We start from the raw sequence: 25177 nt of genomic DNA on the forward strand, positions 1-25177 counted from the left end.
GATTGGTTAAGATGAGTACCATACCTGGTTTTGGTTTCCAGGGAACCAGTCCCCTTAACCATACTTCCCAGCTTTAGTCTTAACATTTGCAACATAGTATCCTAAGATAACATCCTCTCCTGATGGGATTTCTAACCAGCACATTTACAATTTCAGGTGTCTATGAGGTAGTATTTTTTTTCCCACATCAGTTTGTTTTGGGTAAAGCAAGAGATTTTTCTCTCATTTGTTTAGAATTCTGGTAGGAAAATACTAGTTAGGAATCTGATTTTTTTTTTTTTCCTTCAAGCATCAATTTGTGGTTAGCTTGTTTTGACTCTAGTATTAGTGGTTTAGTGGTACATGTTCATGTTTACTAATACAAAAACCTCTGTTTTGTAATTATTTCTATTGAGTCCTCCTTTGGGTTAACATCATAGAGGAGCTCCTTTTTTTTCAACAAAATTGTTTTAAATTAAAGTTTATGAAGTGCTTTAAAATAGTTGAGTGGATTAAAAGCAATTCAGTTATGCGTGTAACTGTCCACGTTGAAAAAAATACACACCGTGATTATATAACAATTAAAAACGTATTGGTGCAATCTTCAGGAAATGTGTTACAGGTAGACCTCACTGTACACGATATATTTGCATATGTCCTTTTGGGGGGACAGGTTGAATCATTTAAAAGGATGTAGAGAGTTCTTTCTGTAAAAAGGAGTGTTTGAACTGTTTCTTCTTTCATACTAGATAGCAAGGAGGCAAATACTATTACGATCTTTTCAAAAGGGCTCAGAATTTAACTTGAAGAGGCTCCCACAGGACAATAAATATAACAGTAAAGACAACAATTGAAACTCTCACCAAATGTTTAAACACACACATTCTTAATAACACTTAAATTTAGAGGATGATAGGGACCAGTTCATTATCCTAACAGATGGATAAATAAATCATTTAACTTGCCTCTCCCATATGAACTGTACCACTAGGTAAACAAATAGTTAATGAGGGAAAACATCTTTTTATAAACATATTCCAGCTAATGAATGAAATGAAAAGAAAACAAATGATAGAATTAAAACATGGCTGTTTGGGGTGCCTGGGTGGCTCAGTTGGGTTAAAGTCTCTGCCTTCAGCTCAGGTCATGATCCCAGGATCCTGGGTTTGAGCCCCACATCGGGCTCTCTGCTCGGCGGGGAGCCTGCTTCCGCCTCTCTCTTCTGCCTGCCTCTCTGCCTACTTGTGATCTCTGTCTGTCAGATAAATAAATAAAAATCTTTTTTTGTTTTAAAAAAAAGTGATTTTTTAAAAAATAAATAAAAATAAAACATGGCTGTTCTGCGATTCTGCCAATGAATTAACTGATCTAGACCTTGAACTTCAGTAGCAGCAGACACTGTGGAAAGGGACACAGCCAGAAATTATGTGCTTCCTGATCAAAGGATGAACCATCACCTGCAGTTTTGCTAGAGGATGGAACCTAAAGTTTCACTGAGCCTCTGGATCCAGCTGCCGTTTTGTAGGAACACAGAGGAAAGAGGAACAAATTGAACTGCATCATGTGTATGCAATCAGCAAAATCCAGATTATGGAAACCCTGTAGGTCAGATAGCCCCAGTTCATCAATAGATAAATGATACGAAAAAGGAAGGGGGTGGAGAGGGGAACCCATAGACTTAACAGAGGCTTAAAAAATAGTCTTTTAAATATTGTAGTACCAGGGATATGTTGGTGGTAAAAGTATATGGAAACACAAGGGATTACCATGAATGTCGGGGTAGTGGTTCCTTTTTTTTTTTTTAAAGATTTTACTGATTTTTTTTGTCAGAGATCCCAAGTAGACAGAGGGGCAGGCAGAGAGAGAGGAGGAAGCAAGCTCCCTGCTGAGCAGCGAGCTGGATGTGGGGCTCCATCCCAGGGCCCTGAGATCATAACCTGAGCCGAAGGCAGAGGCTTTAACCCACTGAGCCACCCAGGCACCCCAGGGTAGTGGTTCCTTGTGAGGGAAAAAGGAGAGGTGACTGGGATGGGACAAATGGAAGGTTTTATGGCGTGACTGGCGAACTTCTATTTCTTGATCCTGGGTGATGATTACAGGGGTGGTTCCCTTTCATTAAGCTATTTTTGTTTAATATTGTTTTTTAAATCTGTGTTTTATTTTTATTGTTGTAGCCATTTTTATTGTTTGTTTGTTTGTTTGTTTGTTTTAAGAAAGTGATGGTCTTAAAATGGGAGTCCATGCCCTATGGTATTTGTTTGGAGCTTAGATTTTTGTAACTCTTAAAACGAAAACTTTGATTTATTGGTGGGATAATGATGTTTTTAAAAGCGATACAGTTTTTCGTGTGCCTGGGTGGCTGACTTGGCTTAGCTCTGAATCTTGGTTTCGGCTTGGGTCATGATCTTGGGGTCATGGGATTAAGCCCCATGTCAAGGCTACACACTGGGTGTGGAGCCTGCTGTAGATTCTCTCCCTCTCCCTCTGTACCTCGCCCCCCACCCACTCCTGCTAGCAGTCTCTCTCTCTAAAAGAAAATAAAAAATAAACAGAAAATAAAAAGTAAAATAAAAAAGTTAGCGTTTTCACTTTTACTGTTTTAAAATCAAAATGTGTGTACGGCTATTTGGTGTCTTGGGAGCTTCTCCACATCAGACTTTGCAAGACTAATTTTATCTGAAGGAAATGTACTGAAATGTACCAGAATCATATCCTCTCAAGTGTCGTGTCTAGTCCATTAGAAAACTCCATTTCTGTGAATTGTGTTTCCGCTCTTAAACCTAGAGAAACATAATTGAAGAGTTGTACGTTAACCGAGTGGTGTTAAGACTAGTGCGTTCAGACAAAGAATGGCTGTGAGGATAGGGGTGGATGGGAGAGAGAACACCATACAGAGAGGCCCAGCAGCTTTGGAAACTCTCAAGTTCCTTGTCTGTCTGTCTGTCTGTCTGTCTCGCCCTTCTTGCCCTCTCCCCTCTTCCTTCCCTCCCTCTCTTTTCTCTTTCTCTCTTTTTTGATTTAAAATGAGGGAAAGCACCACTGTAACTTCCTCCTCCCAGAATGCTGGGGTGTATCATGTGTATACATATATGTGTATTATGTGTGTATATATATATTTTTTTTCAAAGTTCTGGTATTTGGGGCAGATCCTTAGGCACCAGAAACCGTGCTTACAGAAGAGAAAAGATATTAAATGCTAGATTTTAAGAAAGGGAAAGAAAAAGGCTAGAGTGTCTTAAAATATGCTGAAAGGAAGTTTTGCTGATTATTTATTGCAAAAAACAGGCTTCCTTCTTCTTAAGAAGATGATGGTTCTCTGTTCATAGATTAGAAGTCCTGCCCTGTGGTTTGCCCAGTATTGGAGTTTTTCCCCATGAATTTAAGGAAGTTAATGAGATTTTGTTTTTCCTACCAAAGCAGAAGATACGTCTGAGAACTCTTGACAGCCTTCTACCCCTGCAGCTTTTCAAGTTGCATCCAGTTAAAAACTGGAGACCGTAATGAACGTTGTTAGTGAGAAAAGAAAATGAATGACGTCTGTGAATTTGTTTTAAATGTTGTTTATTTTACCAAATAATTTAGATAAATCTTTCCCGAGGAGGAAGCGAAATCATCGGGTTTCATTAATAACCTGCAGCTTTTCGGAGGATTACTTTGAAATACCTCCCTGACAACTCTTCATAAATTAAGCATAAACTTTCTTTGACCTTATCACACATAATTAAATAGCTATTGAAGGGTTAAACCCAACTAAAAAGCAATTCTGTATCTCCGTCCCCATTCTCCTGCAAAATTATACAGGAAGTTTCTTTTGGTTCTCAAGCAGGGTAATTACAAGAGACAGTTACATAATTTACAGTTTCAATCTGCTTGTCCATAATCACACACTTCCACCTACTTGTATATACCCCATGAGTATCTGTCTTGTACTTTGATTTGTAAATGATGATTGCGGTGTGATTGATTGCTTGCAATGTAGCATATTGAATTGATTCTTAAAAATGAACTTTAGCTGTTAACATGTCTATTCAAGTTCCTGTTATTTATGTAGTTTGTGGTTCTTGCGTTCAGCAGTTGCATAGTAGTTTAGAAATTAAACTCCCAGAGCTTTTTTCCTTATTAAATTTAGAAAATGGAGTGTCTCTGCACACCCTGACTAGGAAAGCGCCTGGAACATAGGACACACTCAGCTGCTGAACACAGGACTAAACCACTCCAGTCCTTGGAAAGATGAATGGAGATTCTTTGATTAACAGTGACCCCGCAGTAAAAGGCTCACGGGGATAATACCGTGGCCGTAGCTGTGCTGATACTAATATATTGTTAACTGTAGGCTCAGCTCTAAGCGTTGCTGGCTTTAGGGAGGCAGTGCAGTGGACTTGGAGAAAGGTATCACCTACTCACTGAAGGGCTCGTAATGGGCGTCTTTTAATAAATACTGCCAGGGATGATATTTTATACGTTTGTGTTTCTCCAACAGCTACTATCTAACTCTAGCCACTTTTGGCTCTAAGGTTCCTATAGGATTAAAGGCTGGATACCTAGGTGACACCAGAGCTGCTGGCAAACCAGCCAGCCACTTAGTGGGGCACCTCATCCCACCACAGCCTGCACATGGGCTGCCGGTCTGCCAGGATGGGCTCATCAGTCACCCAGTGGGGATGCCGCCATTTCGCCATTTACTGCCAGAGGTTTTTTACCCCAAATCCTGTTGGAAAGTGTTTGGGAAACATCTATGCACATATATATGTTTTTTTTTTTAAGTGAAAAAAGATGTTTTCGAGTTCTGTAGACCAGTGGGATGGGACTGTTCGTCTAAATGACCTGAAGACAACTGGAGATAGGTTCCCCGGGACCTTACGTTTTCAGCATGAATTGATCAGTTAGATTGGGCAATGATCTGTGCTTTTGATTTTCGAACGTTATCCCAAAAAATGACAGATTCCCTTTGAAATGTAATTTGAGGACAAAGAAAACCTTTAGAGAGATTTGTATTCCTCACTCTTTCCTTTCTTCAGTCTTGCTGTAGGATTGTGTTTGCTGTGTGAAAGCTTATCACTCAGAATTACATTTCTTTGTTCTGTTTTAGAAAATTATAGCTGGTACACACACACACACACACACACACACACACAGAATTTGGGGTGGGTTGTTGTGCGAGTGCCAACAAAAAGGAGAGTTGCTCTTCTAACCGTTCCGATTCCCAGAGTCCCAGAGCTTGGTTCTGAAATCGCTGCAGGGTCCACACTGCTAGAAGCACTTTCCCTTAGTCTGCGGGTAGGATTAGACCAGGCAGCTCGCTGTGAACCACCTCAGCTGCCCCCACAGAACCTCAGCCTCAGTTGTTGCTTTTATTAGTTTATCTAAGGAAAAGTTCAGTTATAACGTTCCAACAACCAGAGAATGGTCTTACAGGTGAGGCACTAAAAGCAGCTCTTCGCTTGGACCGGATGCTTCATTTGAAGTGCATACGTGTTGAATGTGATGTTTAAAATCTTACAGCTTCTCAGTGGTAAATTCTTGTTACCAGGATTTTGTTGCTTAGGCGTGAACATTTTATCCAGGTCTTACCTTGGAAGAATTAAATTTGTTTCTGAAATAGTTTTTTGGATTGAATCTCTAAAGTGGACTTTTGCCTGTTTATAGTAGAGAGGAAATAATTTTAAAATGCCAAATTACTTCATCTTAAAAATGTTTTGTGTTTGAAAATTTGTTTTTCCTAAAATTTGCCAGAATTTAAAAGTGATTTGAGCTGTGGAAAATCAAAAATGTCAAAGAGGAAGGCATTATTTTGACATGTCTTTCTAATTTCTGTCACTTCAAAGGCCATGGTCCTAGTACTTTCTCTTTACCTAACTAGAGGTGCCTCCAGATGATGGGTCAGAGCTTAAAGTTAGATTGGTAATAAGCAGTGGGCTTCGTGAAGAATGTGTTTCCTTCCCAGTTATATTTAAGGGAAGATCTTTTTGAAAATCCCGCCCCAAATGGTTTAGTTTGGGAATAAGTGATATTGACAGATCTCTTCCTCCGTGACCATTTCAGCCTTTGTCAGAGGTGCCTCATTTTCATAACGAAGAAATTGAGAGGCTCAGTCTATTTCATATGTGATCATCTTCTTAGAGAAATTATGTTCTTCTAGTACTCCAGACCAGAACCTTGCTGGTGTGTTAACATGCCATATGTAATCAAATACTCCTCAGTTAAACCTCTGAAGAAAGAAAACTCCTGTGTGAAGTCTGTCCCTCTTTACCGAGTGATCATCTCCTCCCTTTAGTCTCAACCCTTAGGTGCCTCCATTTTCCCCAAGATTGACCTTCTACTTGGATTTCTCATCGGCCAACACTGCTACTACCACAGCCCTTTGGGGTGGCCGTAGTGGAGCAGTTGGACCGGTGTCGCACCCCTGTTTAACATTCTGGCCATGGTGGAGTCCTCAGGACCCTCTGCTTAATACAACCCATAATACATGTCCATGACCAGTTTGGCCCGAGATAAGCAGGAGTTGAGATTGGGTAGGATGCAGACATCTGTGGTTTTTGAAAGCCGCTAAGTGATTCTGATGATAGCCAGGTTGAGAAGCATTGGGCTAGACTAGAGGATAAAGAAAGGAGAACTAGAGCCATTCTCAATGAATTAGATTATCCGTTATAAAAAATACCATTGACTCATTTTTGGCCTGTGACTATCTCACAGAGGTCTGTCTCTGGCCCTGGTCATCCCCAACTCAGAAGCTCGTTCACAGGTGTTCACCCTCCTCAACACAAGGGCACCACAGAGGGAGGAGCGTCCCCTTTCCTGCTGCCTGATGCCCTATTTGTGGGTTCATATAATAGGTGAGTTCCTATATTCCGCGAGTGACTGACACACAGAATGACCACCTTCTTCACGCCCAGTCACAGAATCATGCAACTCTTCTGGTAAGTTCCAGCATGGTCTGGAGGTTTTTGCACAGACACACAGCAACGTGGGGTCGTGCCCCTACCATATGCTCTTCCCCAGGGAGAGGAAGGAGGCGGGTGCCTGGTTCAGTGAGAGACCAGTGTTGCCTCCAGATAACTGAGCCCGACCTCAGCATCCTGAGCAGTTTGCTCAGGAGCTTGTGAGAAGGGAGATCTTAAAAGGGGGCCTAGATAGACACAGTCTGGTACGTGACCCAGAGCAGCTAGCCTTCCATCCCCCCAAAGACCCGCTGTCTCCTTCCTCTGGGTTTCACTGCCTCAGACCATTTTCCCAGGGACAAACTTGGGTCTTCTAGAACATTTGGGTCTTTGTTTCATCTGTCCTGGGAATGTCTCTGGGTACCTCTGATGCCCTCAAGCAATCATTGTTATTGTGGTTTGAAGGCCTTGCTGTTTTCTGAGGATAGTCCTTGAAGTTAAGGACTTAAGGGCCAAAGGGAATTTGGGGGAGCACAGAACTGTGCTTGCTGTGAACTGTAGTTGCCAGTTTCTTAAGATCATTCCTGAGGCAGAGTATGTTGTGTTTTTTTTTCATGGCTGCTTTCTTTAATTAAATTTATATTTGGGTGGTTAGCTGGGGGGTTAGGGAGAGGAGAGGAGAACTTTTGTCTAAGGCATTGGAGTAAATGGATGATTTTTAGGTGCCTAAGTCAAAAGTAGGAAAACAGAGGTGGCTCTTCTTAATCTGATTTTGTAGAGCAGTCTGCCTTCTTCCTTCTTCCTTCTGTCTACATTCTCTTCCATGTTTTCTTTCTTCCCCTACATTAAGTACATCTAGTCACCCAAATGATCCCCTTGAGGTTTCATTCATTCATTATTTTGAATAACGATAGTAGCTAACACGTAGCGTTTCAGTAACATGCCAAGCATGGTTCTGCATGCTTTACATTTATGCATTTAATTCTGATGACATCCCTAAGAGAAAGGTACGATTATTCTCTAGATTTTATGGATGGGGGACCTGAAGCATAGAGAGATTAAATAACTTGGCCAGCGAAGGTCACATAGTTGGTACATAGTGGACCCTGGATTCCATTCCAGGTGGTCTGGTTCTAGCACCTTTGCTCTTAAGCAACCTGTAGTCCCTCGTATGACTGTCATACTATCTTTAATAAGTGCCATATTGTTTTAAAATACCTGTGGCCTTGTTGCCCAAGTTTTTAAAATTATTGTCATTTTTTAATTTAACGTGGATGGTCTCAAAAGTATGGTCCAGGAACTCTGGGGGATCCCTAAGGCCCCCTTAGGGAGTCCACAAGGTCATAACTATTTTCAAAGTAATACTAAGATGCTACTTGTATTTGCACTCTTATGAGTGTGCATTGGAGTTTTTAAGTAATTTCATGACCTGTGGTAGCAAACAGATTGAATGCCAAAGCAGATATGAGAATGTAGCTTTTCTCTTAAACCACAAATAGTAAAGAGATTTACAGAAAAATGCAAAACAGCATCACCCTCTTTTTTGTTTGTTTGTTTTGGCATTTTGGAAAATACAATTTTTTTCATATGAAAATGTTAACACGTGGGGCGCCTGGGTGGCTCAGTGGGTTAAAGCCTCTGCCTTCGGCTCAGGTCATGATCCCAGGGTCCTGGGATCCAGCCCTGCATCGGACTCTCTGCTCCGTAGGGAGCCTACTTCTCCCCCCTCTCTCTGCCTGCCTCTCTGCCTACTTGTGACCTCTGTCAAATAAATAAATAAAATCTTCAAAAAAAAAAAAAGAAAATGTTAACACGTAATGGGTTTATTGGTTCTTAAGGAATTAATAAATAAATATTTGTCAAATTTCTCTATAAAATTAATAGGTATAGCTCTTATGAATGGAAGCTCTAAAATAATTTTTTATGTGTAAAGAGGTCTCAAGACCAAAGAACTTGAGAACTAGTGATTGAATGTAGAAACCCTTGCAATTCAAGCATGGCCTGAGTTCCGTAGCATAGGAACTTGTTAGAAATGCAGAATCTCAGGCCCCACCCCCGACCTACCAAGTCAGAGCCCAGTTGTAGTGACAGGTGATTGCACAATGATGGTTGAGAAGTACAGACGTAAAATTTATGGACAGAGCCACTCAGCAAATCAGTGACCTCTTGCTGAATTTCTGTCTGGGGCTTGGGAGATCTTTGTCCCCAGTTTTCTGCCATCAAGTTGCTGAGTGAGGTCTCCTTGCCCATCGAGGTACTTTAGTCCCACTGTCTACCCAGGGGCTCTCCTCCTGCAAAAGGCGGTTTTCACATCCTCATCAAAAGCAGCTCCCCAGCAGAGGTGATAGCGGCTCTCCTCCCATCTTTGTGCTCAGAGTCACCTGGAGGGCTTCTTAAAGCAGAAGTGCTGGGTCCTGCCCCCAGTGATTCTGGTTTAGGTCTGAGAATTTGCAGTTCCAGCAAGTTACCAGAGGATGCGGATACTGCCGGTCTGGGAGGCCAGTCTCTGAAAACCACTGGTTGATAGGAAGTAGACAAAGAAGACTGTAGAAAAGTCCAGCAATATTTATTCAAATTGTTTTATAAGCATTTCAGACCCATAGAATTATGGGAGAGAGGTCACATTTCACATTCTGAAACCAGTCTCTTAAAGTATAAAATAATTCAGAAATCCAAAATTTCCCTTTCTGTTAGGGATACATTTATATCTTCTAATAAATGGAAAATAGTAAGAAATCTGGGCAGGTCACGGGTCATTTGGAACACTCTGGTTCTCTGAAAACAGTAGGAAGACTAAGGTTCAGCTTCCTTCCTTACTAATTGCAAAACCACCACGAGATTTCAGCAAGCAGACATAAATAGCCTGTCAGGTTCATTTATCACTGTTTAAACTGATAACACGCCATTCATCCACTTGGTCACAGAGCTGCTTAACCCCAGAAACCAGTAACAGATGAGCAGAGACCAGTGAATTTCAGTCCCTAGTCACGAGATACATTGTTAGAGCCATCGGATTTCCTCCACTCCAGAGCTGCCATAAATCCTGGCCTGGTGTCAGTTCCCAGGCTTGCAGACCCAGTGCTGTCTAGTGATAGGAACCTTTCAGCAAGGTTTGCTGAGCTAAACAGGTGTCTGATGAAAGGTGTGTAATCCTCGAAGATAATCTTACCCTAAAAGCAGCTAGTAACCCCAGACGCACATAATCCAGACAGATGGGAATTGGGAGTAGCTTGCCAAAGTTCACACTTTGTACTTGAGGAAGTTCGTATGTTTTGGTTCCAGATGGTAGAAGATGAAGGTGTGCAAAATGAGGGGTGGCTGCCTTTGTGGCGGGGAAATCCTTATCCATGAACATTATTCTACTTCTGGTCCAGTGTACAATTTTGAAATATTACTAGTTTAAAAGGAAGGAATGTTTCATATTAAACAAGGGTTAACCTTCCAGTTAATATGCTGGGAGCTGAATTAATTTGGGAATTTAGGTCTGTAAAAACAAATCTTGACCTTGTCTAGATAGCTCCCTCCTTATCCTAATAGATCTGTCTACATAAAGGCAACTTTCTACCACTTTTTTCCCCTCTCCCTAGAATGGAGTTAACCATTTCAAACACAAGGAATGGGGCTAGTTACCATGAGAATTGATTCTTACTACAAGTAGGTCAGCCTGCAGGGAAGCGAGGTAAATTGGGGTCCTAGGCAGTCAATACAGTTTAGAAATGCTACTTTTTGCCGACATCATATTGTTCTTAACTTTCCCCTTAAGAAAACACTTTGGTAATCTTTTGATTGAAGTGTGTGGTCCATACACTGAAACTCAGACTTCATCTTCCTTTGGATAAGTTGTTGCAGTAAAGCAAAAGAGAAAGCCAGCTTTCAACTGTATCGAGATAGTTGATGTGGGTGAGGGGCTTACAGGCCAGTCAGTTTCCAATTACAAGTCTCCTGATCACAGAATAAGTGTTCACCAGCACCTCTGGCTCACAGACAATTTAAAGGGAATAATTTCACCAGCAATTAATTATATTGCAGCTACTGGGATTTGTCCTCCAAACACCACTTTGTTTTTAGCCTGAACAGCCAGGTTCCCCAAGGGGGATAGTTGAAGTTTTCTGATTGAAAGTATCCTCAGTTAAGGAAAGGTGTTTGGGCACCGTGGGAATCTGTTCACCAGGGGTGTATTGTACTTGTTTCAGATCTTCAGGATAATATACCAGCTTCCAAGATAAGTGCTTTTTATTTCCCTGCATCTTAGATCAGTTATTCGGAATCTTTTGGTAAGTTAAATGTAAGAGCTGTAACATAAACCACCATATCCCTGTAATAAACAATCTTAATGTTCTTACAAAAATTATTCTGCCAGTTGGCTATATAGTAATTATGAATTGAGGAGCCTAGAAAAAGAAGGAAACAAAAGATAGCAGGAAATTCATTTTTTAAGTCATTTCCATGTTACAAAGGTCAGAGTGGGGGCGCCTGGGTGGCTCAGTGGGTTAAGTATCCAACCCTTGGTTTCGGCTCAGGTCATGATGTTGCAGTTGTGGAATCGAGCTCCACGCAGAGTGCGCTTCAGATTCACTCTCCCTGTCCCTTTCATTCTCTCTCTCAAATAAATAAATAAATAAATATCAAATCTTGGAAGGGAAGAAAGAAAAAACAAAGGTCAGATTAGTGAAGTGCTACTTAATTTTGTTTATTTGACAGAGATCACAAGTAGAGAGGCAGGCAGAGAGAGAGAGAGGGAAGCAGGGCCCCCGCTGAGCAGAGAGCCCCATGTGGGACCCCGGGATCATGACCTGAGCCGAAGGCAGCGGCTTAACCCACTGAGCCACCCAGGCGCCCCAGCTACAGTTTTCTTGAGGGAAAGTGCCTCCTGCAGGGGAAGTTTCAGTACTGTATCAACCTGGTGCACCTGTGGAGTAGAGTAGACAACTTTGTTTTCTAAGCTATACATTTTAACATACTACATGTGATTTCACTTACGTAGTAAGGGATCAGAAATTGACCTTTGGTTGTTTTGATTGTGGAAATGGATTCCGTTTAATTTTAAAATGTCCCCTTCAGGAGGAGACCGTGGACTTCTAAATGACTTTCAGCTTAAGTACAAGATCCTTCTGTACTGATCCTTAAGTACAAGCTCCTTGAGGGTCTCCTGAGCCAGAGAAGGAAAAACTACCTCCAGGGAATGTAGTGATACCTTTAGACCGCGGCTTGTGTGGTCCCAAATGTTGGTGCCCAGCATCCCTGAAATCCTGCTTGATGTTTCCTGGTGGGAGTTTTGGTGTATAATTTTTTTCTCCCCGGCACACAGGAGAGTATCACCTGCTGGCAGATGTTGGTAGCCTTCCTGCCATGTGGCCTTCCCTGGGTGCGGTGTACGGGTGCTTGTGGTCGAAGTCCGTGCGCTCAGCAGGCTCCCTCTGTACGCGTGCGCAGCGGGGCTTGGTGCCCTGCCGCTGCCTCCCCAGCCCACCTCGGGCCACAGGACTCTGCCGTGGCAGTAGCAGCCACAGACCCCACACTGTGTCCACGTTGGGGGTCCCCAGAGACCGCCACTTATCGTGGTGGGACTCGCAGGTGCTATAAAGTTTACGCTGAAATGCTCTCCACAGACCCCAGGATGCCTGAGAGTTGCAGGGACCTGAGCGGTTCAGGCTGAGGACCTGATAAAGGTGTGTTCATACTACCTCGGGGTGAAAATGTGAACAGCTGTGTAAAATAGGTTTTGGGGAGGATTCTAGCTGAGCCCAGGGTAGCGATTGAGGGAAGAGCAGACAGAACAAAGAAACCCACGTGCTCCTGGGCAAGGTTGCTCATAGCAGTGGAGAATAGAAGGTAGGCCTGGCACTATCGCCTTCTTACTGCTTTGGTTGTACAGAAATCTTCCTGCTGGGCAGCGGGAGTGAGTGGGGCTCTGTGGCCCTAATTGTGGGATTCAGATAAGAACCAGTGAGGGACTAGGGAATTTCACAGTCACTGCAGGAGACTTTTAACTGTGGGATCTTGTGATCACAGGGGCAGTAGTTCCATAGCTTGGATACTGTGGTCCTCTCCCCCCAACACAGGCACAGAGCTGGGTCCTCCATCCAGCAGGGTGAATTTCTGAGCATGTGCCAAGCACTTGGGAGGCAGGTGACGGACGTGCCAGTTACCTGTGGTGGGAGGTCTGGGCACCCTTTGTACTTGAGCGGCAGAAACCTCTTCTCCAAACTGACAGGGCACGATCTGGGCTGGATTGAGCACCGAGGTCGTCACTGTTAGCATTCCTGACACACTGCTCCTGAGAGCCTCTCTGTGCAGCTGAATGACGTGTCGACAGCGGCTTGACTGGAAAATGTTGTGCTTGTTTGCATTCAATCAACTACGTTACACTTAAACTTGAGTTAAGGAGACAAATAAGTCAAAAGACTTCAGGAAAGCCTAAAGTTAAATATATGCTTGTTCTTTATAATGACATTCAGATTAAAACCGTCAAAATGCGAAATGCTGTGGTTACACCCCTCTAGGGTCAGACTGGATTTCTTGTTCTCTTCTTTCTGCATTATCTGCAGTGATTTTGAGAGCCAGGAGAATGCATCTGAGGCCTGATTTCTTCTTCTAAGAAAAAAATCCAAAATTGAGAAAATTCTTGAGACTGCAGCCATTTTGGAAATGTAGATAAAGAAGATTTGGGTGGTTTACAGAGCACCATGATTTTGTAATTGCTGCCACCTACTGTATGTGGCTGATGTTTGTTTAAATTTAGGAAGCTCATGAAGGTGAGGCTATTGAAATCAATAATTAGAGCAAGGTAGACATCATTAGTTTATAGCATTTCTTCTCTCCTCCGTAAGTGGTTCTTAATTACCAAGACAGCTGCCAGCTTTCGTTCATTACCTTCAAGTGGATTTGAAGTTCTAAATCATTTTAAAGTCCCTTTGCCAAGGAACCTTCACCATAACGCTGTAGAGTGCACATTCAGAAGCTTATTGTGCTCGGGGATTTTCTGAATATACATGAAACAGTTAGTTCTAAGGAGGTTGTTTTGTTCTAATTTGTAGAAGCAGCGTTCTGGGGTTGGATTATAAATTAATTTACATGAAAGGAGTGAGAGTAGCGCTAGTGAAGCTGATACTAGTTGCAGCAGTTGACTTGAAAGACATTCTCCCCTTAGTCCTGCAACAAAGCTTCAGATCAGCCGACTAGTTAAATGTAACAAGCAATATAGAATCCCGAGTCAACAGAGACCCTTCTCCTTTATTAAGACCCAGCTGTCAAAGGGTCATTAGGTCCTTCCTGCGGAAAGAAACTTGCCCATTAATGTTTGGGGTGGTCCCTTGACAGGCTTTCAGAGTAAGTGCCTGACATTTCTTTTTTTGAAAGAATCTAAAGCTGGTGGGAAACTTGGATGTTGAAATTGATCAGAAGTAACACCCTCAACCTGGGCTTTGTTAAATATCCCGTGACCCGTATTTGGAACACTGCTGCTGGCTATGGAAATGGACTTCAAAAGGCTCAGTAGCATAAACTCGATGGAGATCAGATCACTATGACCGAAAAGGATCGCATACGTAAAGTCTGATGTGCTATTTTTACCTTGTGGCTACTTATCCAAGTGGCCCGTTCCAGTGTCTGAAAACACCACATTGAGGTCAACTTTGGCTTTTTCTGCCCTAGGCTATTTGCTTTCTAGAAGAGAGGGCCAAGCAGGGTCTCCTGAGAAGCCACTCTCTGATCTGGGCCGCCTCTCCTACCTGGCCTACTGGAAGAGTGTCATCTTAGAATATCTCTACCGCCACCAGGAGAGGCACATCAGTATCAAGGCCATCAGCAGAGCCACGGGCATGTGCCCCCATGACATCGCCACCACTCTGCAGCACCTCCACATGATTGACAAGCGGGATGGCAGGTGAGTACGAAATGCCTGGGCCTCGTTGGCGGCCTCTCAAGCAGCTTACTCCAGTAAGGGTCCCTGGCATTGGAGGGATACATTCTGGTTTAAGATAAGAGATTGATCGAAGGTATTATCAAAACCTTTCTCCTAAATAGAAAACAGGAAGTGATACTTTTTTGCTGGTCGGATTTCCATGTGCCATACCTTTTCATTGACTAGCTTTCTCATCAGTCATACCCTGGGTAATAGTGCTAGCATTGGTCAACGTGGGAAGGTGAAATAAAATTTCAGCTTTTGATTGCACTTTGTTCTGCTTCATCGCATTGCAGATTTGTCATCATTAGAAGGGAAAAGTTGATACTGGGCCACATGGAAAAGCTGAAAACCTGTTCCCGGACCAATGAACTTGATCCAGAAAGTCTAAGGTGGACCCCAATTTTAATTTCTAATGCTGCAGTTTCTGAAGAGGAGCGAGAAGCTGAGAAAGAGGTAATGATTGGCTTCATCTGCCTAAGTTGTGTGACTTCAATCTTGCAGGATTCTTAAGCTAGGAAAGTCATTACCGTCGTTGTCAAAGGCTTGGTTATGTAGAGAGAGCTTGTGAAATGATATGGCACTAATTTATCCTAACTGAGGTTGCATGGTAAGACATGATAATTTTATTGAATTGAGTATGAAAAATGAAACATTTATCATTGATCACAAAGCAGCATTTTTCACTACTGACAGCATGTAATCAGATCACATTTGGTGCTGAGCTCCAAGGCTGCAGTGTCAATCGATTCTTTGTGTTTATGAACTTGCTTAAAGTGCTCCATGCCAGTGAGCATGTAATGTAGTGATAAAGGACTCAAATCAATTCGCTGCATCATTAATACTGCTAAATATCCCATGAAACCCAATCTTCTTTGATTTGTTATCCTAACTGATGCAAAAGAGTCCTGAGATGATGCAGCTGGAATGTTGCTTGGCTGGCTGGCTGACTGTCCTGGTCAGAAATGACTTAACAGATCCTTCGCCTTTGATCCTTGGAGACTCTGGCTTAACTGCCCTTTCACTGGCCAACCATTTCTACCCTCCCTGCCCCCCCTTAGGCTGAGCGGCTAATGGAACAAGCTAGCTGCTGGGAAAAGGAGGAGCAAGAAATCCTGTCCTCTAGAGCGAACAGTAGGCAATCACCTGCAAAAGTACAATCGAAAAATAAATATTTGCATTCCCCGGAGAGCCGGCCAGTGGCAGGGGAGCGAGGGCAGCTGATGGAGCTGTCTAAAGATAGCAGTGAAGAAGAGGAGGAGGAGGAGGAGGAGGAAGAGGAGGAAGAGGAAGAGGAGGAGGAGGAGGAAGATGAGGAGGAAGAGGAAGAGGAGGAGGAGGAGGAGGAGGAGGACGACGAAGAAGAAAATATTCAGAGTTCTCCTCCAAGATTGACTAAACCACAATCAGTTGCCATAAAGAGAAAGGTAGGTGTCTATTTAGATTCGCAGTCTGTGTCCGCTTCAATCAAATCTTGCCATTGCAAGCAATCTATTAGCATTTGTTTCACTCTCTATTCTTTAGATGTAGTTTATTTGTACTTGGCCCTGCTGATCATATATCATCATCGTTTATCTTAAAGTCATGATTGTGTTTACTTTTTTTTGAAGTTTGTTAGTGCTGGGACAGGAAAACAGGGATAGGCAGGCTTCCTCGTCTAGGAGTTACTGCCACCTGCTGGTTTGTGGGACTAGAGTAAGTCAGACTCCCAGAGCAGAAAAGGGCCCTGGGCACTTAAACCACCCTTCAGTGCATTTTGATGAAAACACCAAGGCCTAAGGAGGCTAGGAGACTTGTCCAAGGTCACACAATTCCTTAAGAGATGGAGCCAGAACCAGATGAGTACCCTGACTCCCAAGTCCAGTGCCCCTGATAACTAACTATTCTTTTTCGTGTTCCTGGCATAGAATAAGAAGGTGAGGTATTTCGGGCTCTCCATGCGGATACTGATACTTGGCATTGGCATTCAGCATTCACAGTGCTGAAATTTTCGTAGCCTGGTGGTCTCTCTAAATATAGCTTGTGCAGAAAGTAAAAAATTAATTTTGTTCTTAGGTAATAAATTGTTCAACCCAGATCTGATACCTTTGTCTTCAGTATCTGTGACATAGTGAGGAACCAGCTATTGTTAGGATAGCCAAGACTTAGAAATAACACAAGTTGGGGCTCTGCCCCAAGGTCATCTGCCTACTGTGTCTCAAAGAACCCTCGGCCCTAACTCACAGCCTGGTGGGCTGTTAGTGGAGGGGCAGCTGCAGCGACGGGGGTAGAAAAGAGCATCCCAGAAAGTAAACTGCAGGCTTGGGAGTCATCTTTGGATTTCCTTCAAGGAAAATGTATTCAGGTGCTATGTACTACAAAAGAAATTTGTCTTAAAAACACCAAAAACCGGGGCGCCTGGGTGGCTCAGTGGGTTAAGCCGCTGCCTTCGGCTCAGGTCATGATCTCGGGGTCCTGGGATCGAGTACCGCATCGGGCTCTCTGCTCAGCAGGGAGCCTGCCTCCCTCTCTCTCTGCCTGCCTCTCTGTCTACCGTGATCTCTGTCTGTCAAATAAATAAATAAAAATCTTTAAAAAAAAAACACCAAAAACCAGAATTATCCAAAGCATGATACGGATTCCCATCATATAAATGGATTCCGTCTGGAAAAAAATCAGTTCTTTATATTGGGTGAATTCTAGTGGGTTAAGGAGGACAGGCTGACCATCGGTGTTAATAACCATAAATGGTAAATTACAGAATATGATTATCAGGTCTACATATGAACGTTCAGAGAGTTAATGTGAGCCAACAGTCTTTGATACAGTTTATTTAGAGTTTGAGTTTTAACCAAGCATATTGAACCTTCTTTGCAAAGTATTTTAAATCATTTTTCAAGTCTTATTGACAGATTACATTTTAGCAGCAAATGGGCTATTCCTATATTTTAATTTTGCCTCATTAAATACTTTTTTGCTCTGGCGAAAGTATTTTATAATTGCTATTATGAAGAGTCAACTGTGCCAGCCTGTGGTGCAATTAGGAAAAAAAAAATTGTGTCTTAAATAGATAAGACGGATTTCACATGTGTTTTCATTTTTTAGATGCCTCTGTAATAAGATACTTTATTATAGAGTTACGTGTTGCTGACATCCACGCAGTCATCAGTACACGACTCTAAACATTTTAAATAGAATAATTCTTTCTTCTAGACCGCTGTCCTCTTCCCCTTTTCCTCATTCTAAAATCCTGTGAAATGGGAAACGAGTTTAGCCCTGTACACCGTCAGATCTCCTTCGCTATAGCAAGTGCTCTGTGAACAGTTACTGGGTATTAAATGAGTGACCCAATGGCTAGTCAATTATTGCCACATTTATGGAGACATCTGTGTCTGTGATGACTGAATAGCGACGATACACAGAATATTGGAGTCTGCAAGTACCATTAGAAAATGGATGCTAGAAAAGCAAACCTTCGGTTTTAAAATCTACAGTTAAGCTGAGGCGATGTTCCCTCTCAAAGCATCTTCTTGAGTAAACAACTGTTTTATTTGGAAAACACTTGCCTGTGTAGTTAGGGCCCGGGAGGGATGTTAAACATCACAGGGAAGGTTAAGTACAAAGGCATTACAGAAACCTCTACGTGTAGGATGCTCAGACAGGCCTTCGCTACGTGTTTGCTACCTTTCGACTCAAACATTTAATTTCTCATGAGCTCGTATGTATTATGTTTGGAATTAATTTCAGAGGCCTTTTGTGCTGAAGAAGAAAAGGGGTCGTAAACGCAGGAGGATCAACAGCAGCGTCACAACTGAGACCATTTCTGAGACGACCGAAGTCCTGAACGAGCCCTTTGACAACTCAGATGAAGAGAGGCCAATGCCGCACCTGGAGCCTACCTGTGAGATTGAAGTAGAGGAAGACGGCGGGAAGCCGGCCCTGAGAAGAGCATTCCAGCATCAGCCGGGGAAGAAAAGACAAACAGAGGAAGACGACGAAAAAGACAATCATTGTTTTAAGAGTGCTGATCCTTGTCGAAGTAAGTGGAGGGATTACAAAAATCTCATCCTTGTGTTATGTCTCGTATGTGACCGCCCAGAGGCAGCTCGGAGGTTGTGTCGACCCAGCAGGAGTAAGAGCTCGTCTGTCCTCGCTTATTCATAAAAGGTTCTATCCCTTCTTCCTGGAACTGGGTTTTATTTTAAACAACTTCTAAGGCCAGAACATTCCTCTAGGTGGGTTCGTCTTACTTTTCCAGAAATTGGCTTATCCTTAAAAACTCTGAAGTCTTTGAATAAGAAACACATGCAACTCCTTGATTCTCACAAATACTTTTTTCCCCACACTTAATATTTCCGGAATCAGGGCTTATATTCCTGTCAGCGTTAGCACTGAATGCTGTAGTTTCTTTCTTCCTGAAAAATAAATTTAGTAAACCGATGATGGACTTACAATTAGTGGTGTTGTAGGATGCATTATTATCAAGAATCATTTAAACTTACTCACACCATCAGTATTAGCTTTGATAATATAGGATAATGAGGAAATCAGGAAATTAATTGTCCTTCCTTTTAAATTACTATTTTTAATTTGCTGTTGACAGGAACACCCCACCCCATCCTCTAAAAAATAATTTGCTAACACCAGTGAATCGTCTATGATTCCCTGTTTAAAAGCAACCATTCCTTGCCTTTTGGCTTGGATTTTTGAGTTCCTTGCTGAATCATAAGGATCTGTGGCTCAGTCATTAAGCGTCTGCCTTTGGCTCGGTTCATGATCCTAGGGTCCTGGGATCAAGCCCCACATCGGGCTCAGTGGGGAGTTTGCTTTTCCCTCTGTCCCTCCCCCTGCTTGTGCTCTTTCTCTAAAATAAATGGACCAAAAAATATATATATATATAAATTTTATATATATATATTTATATATATATTATATAAATATATATATTTTATATTATATATATTATAATATTAAATTTATATATTATATATATTTTATATATATATATATTTTTTTTTTTGTAAAATCTTTAAAAAGAAATCTCTTTATATTCCTAAGTGCAGAATGTTACAGTAGAAAAAAGATTAACTGAGTTAAAATGAACATGACAGTTATGGTTTGTTTCTTATTTACTGTAGTTTTCAAACCTTACACTCAAGCAACAGATTGATCCTAAATACAATGTGGACAGAATCAGTGATCAAAAGAATACCTAGAGTATAAACATTCAATCATTTCATGGCAAATACATTACAGTTTGTGTCATGCAAAAATGATCCTCTAGTAGATTACAGATGCATTTGTATTGGGCAGATTTAGGTATTTCTTCATTTGTGTCAGAGGTGCACAGTTGATTTTAATGCCAGAGAGAACATACAATTCAAAGTAAATAATGTCATCTGAGATTATTTAAATCCAGTAAATGCCCACAAACAGGAATTCACTTACTCAAGATAGATATGTGAATTAGGCTTCTGTTCATTTCTCCTTGACAGTGGTGTTTTGGAGATGAGCTAGCATTAGTCCCTTTTCCCCTGTGGTTTCTAATTTGTACATCTTCAAATTTTTTTTTTTTTAACATTGTGGAATTTCTGGGCTTTTACATCAGAATGTCTTATTTGTTAAACTCAAAGCAGTTTATTGTAGTTGTCTATATCCATGTGCTTTCTATAAAAAGCACAACTTTCTATTGGAGTGGGGAAGAGGGGGAGGGAGGGACTATTTGAGACGTTTATTATTTTCCCAGACCTAGGTTCTTTACTTGGTTTATAGCACATTATGATTCTATATTAGTTTTGATTTTGTCTTTATCTTCAACTCTTAAATAAATCAAAAGCAGCGTATACTGATTCAGAAGAATGAATTCAAGTTGTTCAAGGTGATATTTTCTAAGCCTTTGTTTTTCTTCCCTCCCATTTCTGTCTCCTCGCTAAGACAATACGGATGATGATACAGATAACTTGAAAGACAGCAGTAGAGACAATCTTGAACCTCTAAAGTGCAAACAAGTATGGCCAAAAGGAACAAAACGTGGTCTGTCTAAGTGGAGGCCGAACAAAGAGAGGAAGACCGGATTTAAACTGAACTTGTACACACCGCCGGAAACACCCATGGAACCTGATGACCAGATAACAGTAGAAGAACAGAAGGAGACTCCGGGGGACAAAACCAGCCCCACTCCCACCAGGATTGAGGAGGAGGTCAAGGAAACCACGGAGCCCCTGCTGCCTCGGGACGAAAACAGAAGGGACGAAACATGCGCACCTGTAAGTCCAAATAAGTCGCGGGGTGAAAAACCGGAAGATGATCTAATCAAACCTGAGGAGGAGGAGGAGGAAGAGGAGGAAGAGGAAGACGAAGAGGAGGAGGAGGAAGAAGAGGAGGAGGAGGAGGAAGAAGAAAATGTGGAAAAAGACCCAGGTGGTGCTAAAAATCAGGAGAAAGAAGAACCAGAAGTCTGCTTGGACAAAGAAGACCCTGTTCCCTTGGACGATCATGAAGAGGAGGAGGAAGAGGATGAAGAGCCATCTCACAACGAGGGTCATGACGCAGATGACGAAGACGACAGCCACATGGAGTGTACAGAAGTGGAGAAGGAAGAACGCCCAAGAGAAGCCTTCAAAGAAGTCCTGGAAAACCAAGAGGCTTTTTTAGACCTTAGTGTCCAGCCGAGTCATTCGAACTCAGAGGTCTTAATGGACTGTGGCGTTGACCTTGCATCTGCTTGTAACGGTGAACCTAAGGAGCTTGCTGGAGACCCCGAAGCTGCACCTGAATCTGATGAGGAACCCCCGGAAGAACAGGCCCAGAAGCAGGACCGGAAGAGCAGTGAAGAAGCAGGTGCCGAGTTCAAAGAGAGAAACAGCGCAACCATGGAAATCGACTCCGAGACCGTTCAGGCGGTTCAGTCCTTGACACAGGAGAATAGTGAACAAGATGACACTTTTCAGGATTGCGCCGAGACTCAAGAGGCCTGTAGAAGCCTACAGAACTACACCCATGCAGACCAAAGTCCACAGATCGCCACCACTCTGGACGACTGCCAGCAGTCAGACCACAGTAGCCCCGTTTCATCCGTCCATTCCCATCCTGGCCAGTCAGTACGTTCTGTCAACAGCCCGAGCGTCCCTGCCCTGGAAAACAGCTATGCCCAAATCAGCCCAGATCAAAGTGCCATCTCGGTGCCGTCTTTGCAGAACATGGAGACCAGTCCCATGATGGATGTGCCATCGGTGTCAGACCACTCCCAGCAAGTCGTGGACAGTGGGTTTAGCGATCTGGGCAGCATCGAGAGCACCACGGAGAACTACGAAAACCCGAGTAGCTACGACTCCACCATGGGCGGCAGCATTTGCGGAAATGGCTCTTCACAGAACAGCTGCTCCTACAGCAGCCTCACCTCCAGCAACCTGACGCAGAGCAGCTGTGCTGTCACCCAGCAGATGTCCAACATCAGTGGCAGCTGTAGCATGCTGCAGCAGACCAGCATCAGCTCTCCCCCGACGTGCAGCGTCAAGTCTCCTCAGGGCTGCGTGGTGGAGAGGCCGCCGAGCAGCAGCCAGCAGCTGGCCCAGTGCAGCATGGCCGCTAACTTCACGCCGCCCATGCAGCTGGCCGAGATCCCCGAGACGGGCAGCGCCAACCTCGGCCTGTATGAACGAATGGGCCAGAGTGATTTTGGGGCTGGGCATTACCCACAGCCATCAGCCACCTTCAGCCTTGCCAAACTACAGCAGTTAACTAATACACTTATTGATCATTCATTGCCTTACAGCCATTCCGCTGCTGTAACTTCCTATGCAAACAGTGCCTCTTTGTCCACACCGTTAAGTAACACTGGGCTTGTTCAGCTTTCTCAGTCTCCGCACTCCGTCCCCGGGGGACCCCAAGCACAAGCTACCATGACCCCACCCCCCAACCTGACTCCTCCTCCAATGAACCTGCCACCGCCTCTTTTGCAACGGAACATGGCTGCATCGAATATCGGCATCTCCCACAGCCAAAGACTGCAAACCCAGATCGCCAGCAAGGGCCACGTCTCCATGAGAACCAAATCGGCATCTCTGTCACCAGCCGCTGCCACCCATCAGTCACAGATCTATGGGCGCTCCCAGACTGTAGCCATGCAGGGTCCCGCACGGACTTTAACCATGCAGAGAGGCATGAACATGAGCGTGAATCTGATGCCCGCCCCAGCCTACAACGTCAACTCTGTGAACATGAACATGAATACTCTCAACGCCATGAATGGGTACAGCATGTCCCAGCCAATGATGAACAGTGGCTACCACAGCAATCACGGCTACATGAATCAAACACCCCAATACCCTATGCAGATGCAGATGGGCATGATGGGAACCCAGCCATATGCCCAGCAGCCAATGCAGACCACGCCCCACGGTAACATGATGTACACGGCCCCTGGACATCACGGCTACATGAACACGGGCATGTCCAAACAGTCTCTCAATGGGTCCTACATGAGAAGGTAGGCAACAGGGGCAGTCACGAGATCCGCCCCCCCCCACCCCCGGCATCACTATCAGATTGAATCTGCACAAATACCTTCGAAGAGTACGATTTCAAAACCAGCAATTGGTGTGAATGCAAAAACATTTGTTGGCACCATTTATTTAAAAAAAAAAAAAAAAAAAAAAGCTGTATGCAGCAGAAAGCCTTATACAAGTTGTTTTTCTTTTTTCCTTTTTCTTTTTTCGTATCTTTGTTTCTGTTACTTTTATATGAAATTCTCTGCAAAGGAAGGCCTCTCTGGACTACAATTTGAAGGCAGTCACTTGTCGTGCCTGCTTCCATTAAACGATGTGGATATCAAGCCCCGCCCCCACCAGATTATCTGTTTTAATACTGAATCTAGAACTTTTTTTTTCTTCCCTGTCCACTCCATGTAAATGCCTTTAGCATTTCAGTTATTGTATATTTTGTTTAAGGTGACACTTCAGCATGCCGCTAATGTCTTTGTTAGTGACAGTGCATTTTGTAGTACTGTACAAGTGTTGTGCTAACAGTAAGCCATTTCTTAAGTTTTTTGCCTTGATTAGGGTGCCCTAATTTGAGGGTTTAAAAAAAAAAACTATATTTTTGTTAATTATAAAACTGTAAAGAGCTATAAAAGCTATCCCATTTGGTTAGTCAAAAAGGGTTTTATTGCTAAATGTTTGGTGTAAAGTTGAGACCCTTTTCCATTTTGGTGACAGATTTCTTTGGGGAAAAAAGGCAGCTTTCTGTTTTATAAATGCAGACTTCTGTTTATTGAATGAAGCATATCTCAGTGTTTATCTGTCAGGTTTTGAAACATTTCATATATGTCCAAATACTTGGCAGGATTTAAAAAAAATAGTGAATTTGGTGTAAAGTTGCTATTTTATGGAAATGCCTCTAACTTTACATTTTCATTCCATCTGTAGATTTTTCTATCTTTATAAAATATTGGAGTTATTTTTTAAGGAAAAATAGAGAAGTAGCTTGTGAATAGCTCAAACTAAGCTTACAAACCGCATGTAAAAAAGCAAAAAAGTTATTTGTGTCTGTTTATATTGCTTCCTTTTTTGTAGCCTTTGTACCTGTACAGGGTGACTGTAAGGGCCAAGCAGGAGAGGCGTAATCCTTGTATAAAATAGGAGCCAGCGACACTCTTGTATTTATCTGTTCTCTTTTTAGTCAGTCACTTCAAAAAAAAAAAAAGAAAAAAAACAAACAAAAAAAGCTGTACATTTTAACATAAAATAAATTATGATGAGCCATTTTTAGCCTCTTGTGTCCTGTCATATTATGATCGATAGAGAATGACCAATTGAACTGTATCATGTGTCACATCTCAGAAACACATACACATTTTGGGAAAATAAATTATTTAGTGTAAATTGGAGTTATGAGATTTTCTGATTTGTTTGACTTTGGGGGAGGGGGTTGGCAATAAATAAGAGTAATATCTAATAAAACCATCACATATACCAAATACCTATTTAATAAATTAATTTATAATGGATTTTAATGCTTTTCATGAAAGTTTATTTTATGCTGGTGCATACCTTCTGTATGCCAATCATTGTCTTTAAAATAAAGTGAATTTGTTTTTTTCTTTTTGACTTTGATCTTCATTTGCAAAGGGATCCTGCACCAATACCCGTTTGCCTCATTTGTACAGTCTGTATAAACACCCCTCAGGACCTTAGCACAGTGGTAGCAGACTTCATTTTTATAAAAGTTAATACCCAAAAGGCACCCAGTTTGGGATTAAATATTTGAAAAATCATTTTCTCAAAAGTGTGAAAGTTTTGCTTTGTTGTGAATGATTGATTGGATGTTTTCTTTAGAGTCTAAAGTTTAGACCAAAAAGAAAAAGGTCATTGTTTACAAACATAATTTCATGGCATTCAGAGAAAGGCGACTGTTCAAACATTTTATTATTCAAGCTGCA

General features: G+C 42.4%; 1 protein-coding gene across 4 annotated transcripts in view; it reads left to right on the forward strand.

The window, feature by feature from the left end:
• The window catches only part of KAT6B (lysine acetyltransferase 6B), a 187322-nt gene extending 162484 nt beyond the window's left edge, over positions 1-24838 (forward strand). For all 4 annotated transcript variants that reach the window (XM_044239874.1, XM_044239873.1, XM_044239875.1 and 1 more), the window contains exons 14-18: positions 14511-14742; positions 15057-15216; positions 15822-16187; positions 18487-18778; positions 20674-24838. In XM_044239874.1, coding sequence (XP_044095809.1) covers positions 14511-14742; positions 15057-15216; positions 15822-16187; positions 18487-18778; positions 20674-23231 — 3608 coding nt within the window. In that variant the 3' untranslated portion in view covers positions 23232-24838. The remainder of the gene's footprint in view (positions 1-14510; positions 14743-15056; positions 15217-15821; positions 16188-18486; positions 18779-20673) is intronic.
• Positions 24839-25177: the final 339 nt, after the last annotated feature.

The sequence above is a fragment of the Neovison vison genome, chromosome 2, assembly GCF_020171115.1.
Source record: "Neovison vison isolate M4711 chromosome 2, ASM_NN_V1, whole genome shotgun sequence".
Lineage (NCBI taxonomy): Eukaryota > Metazoa > Chordata > Mammalia > Carnivora > Mustelidae > Neogale > Neogale vison.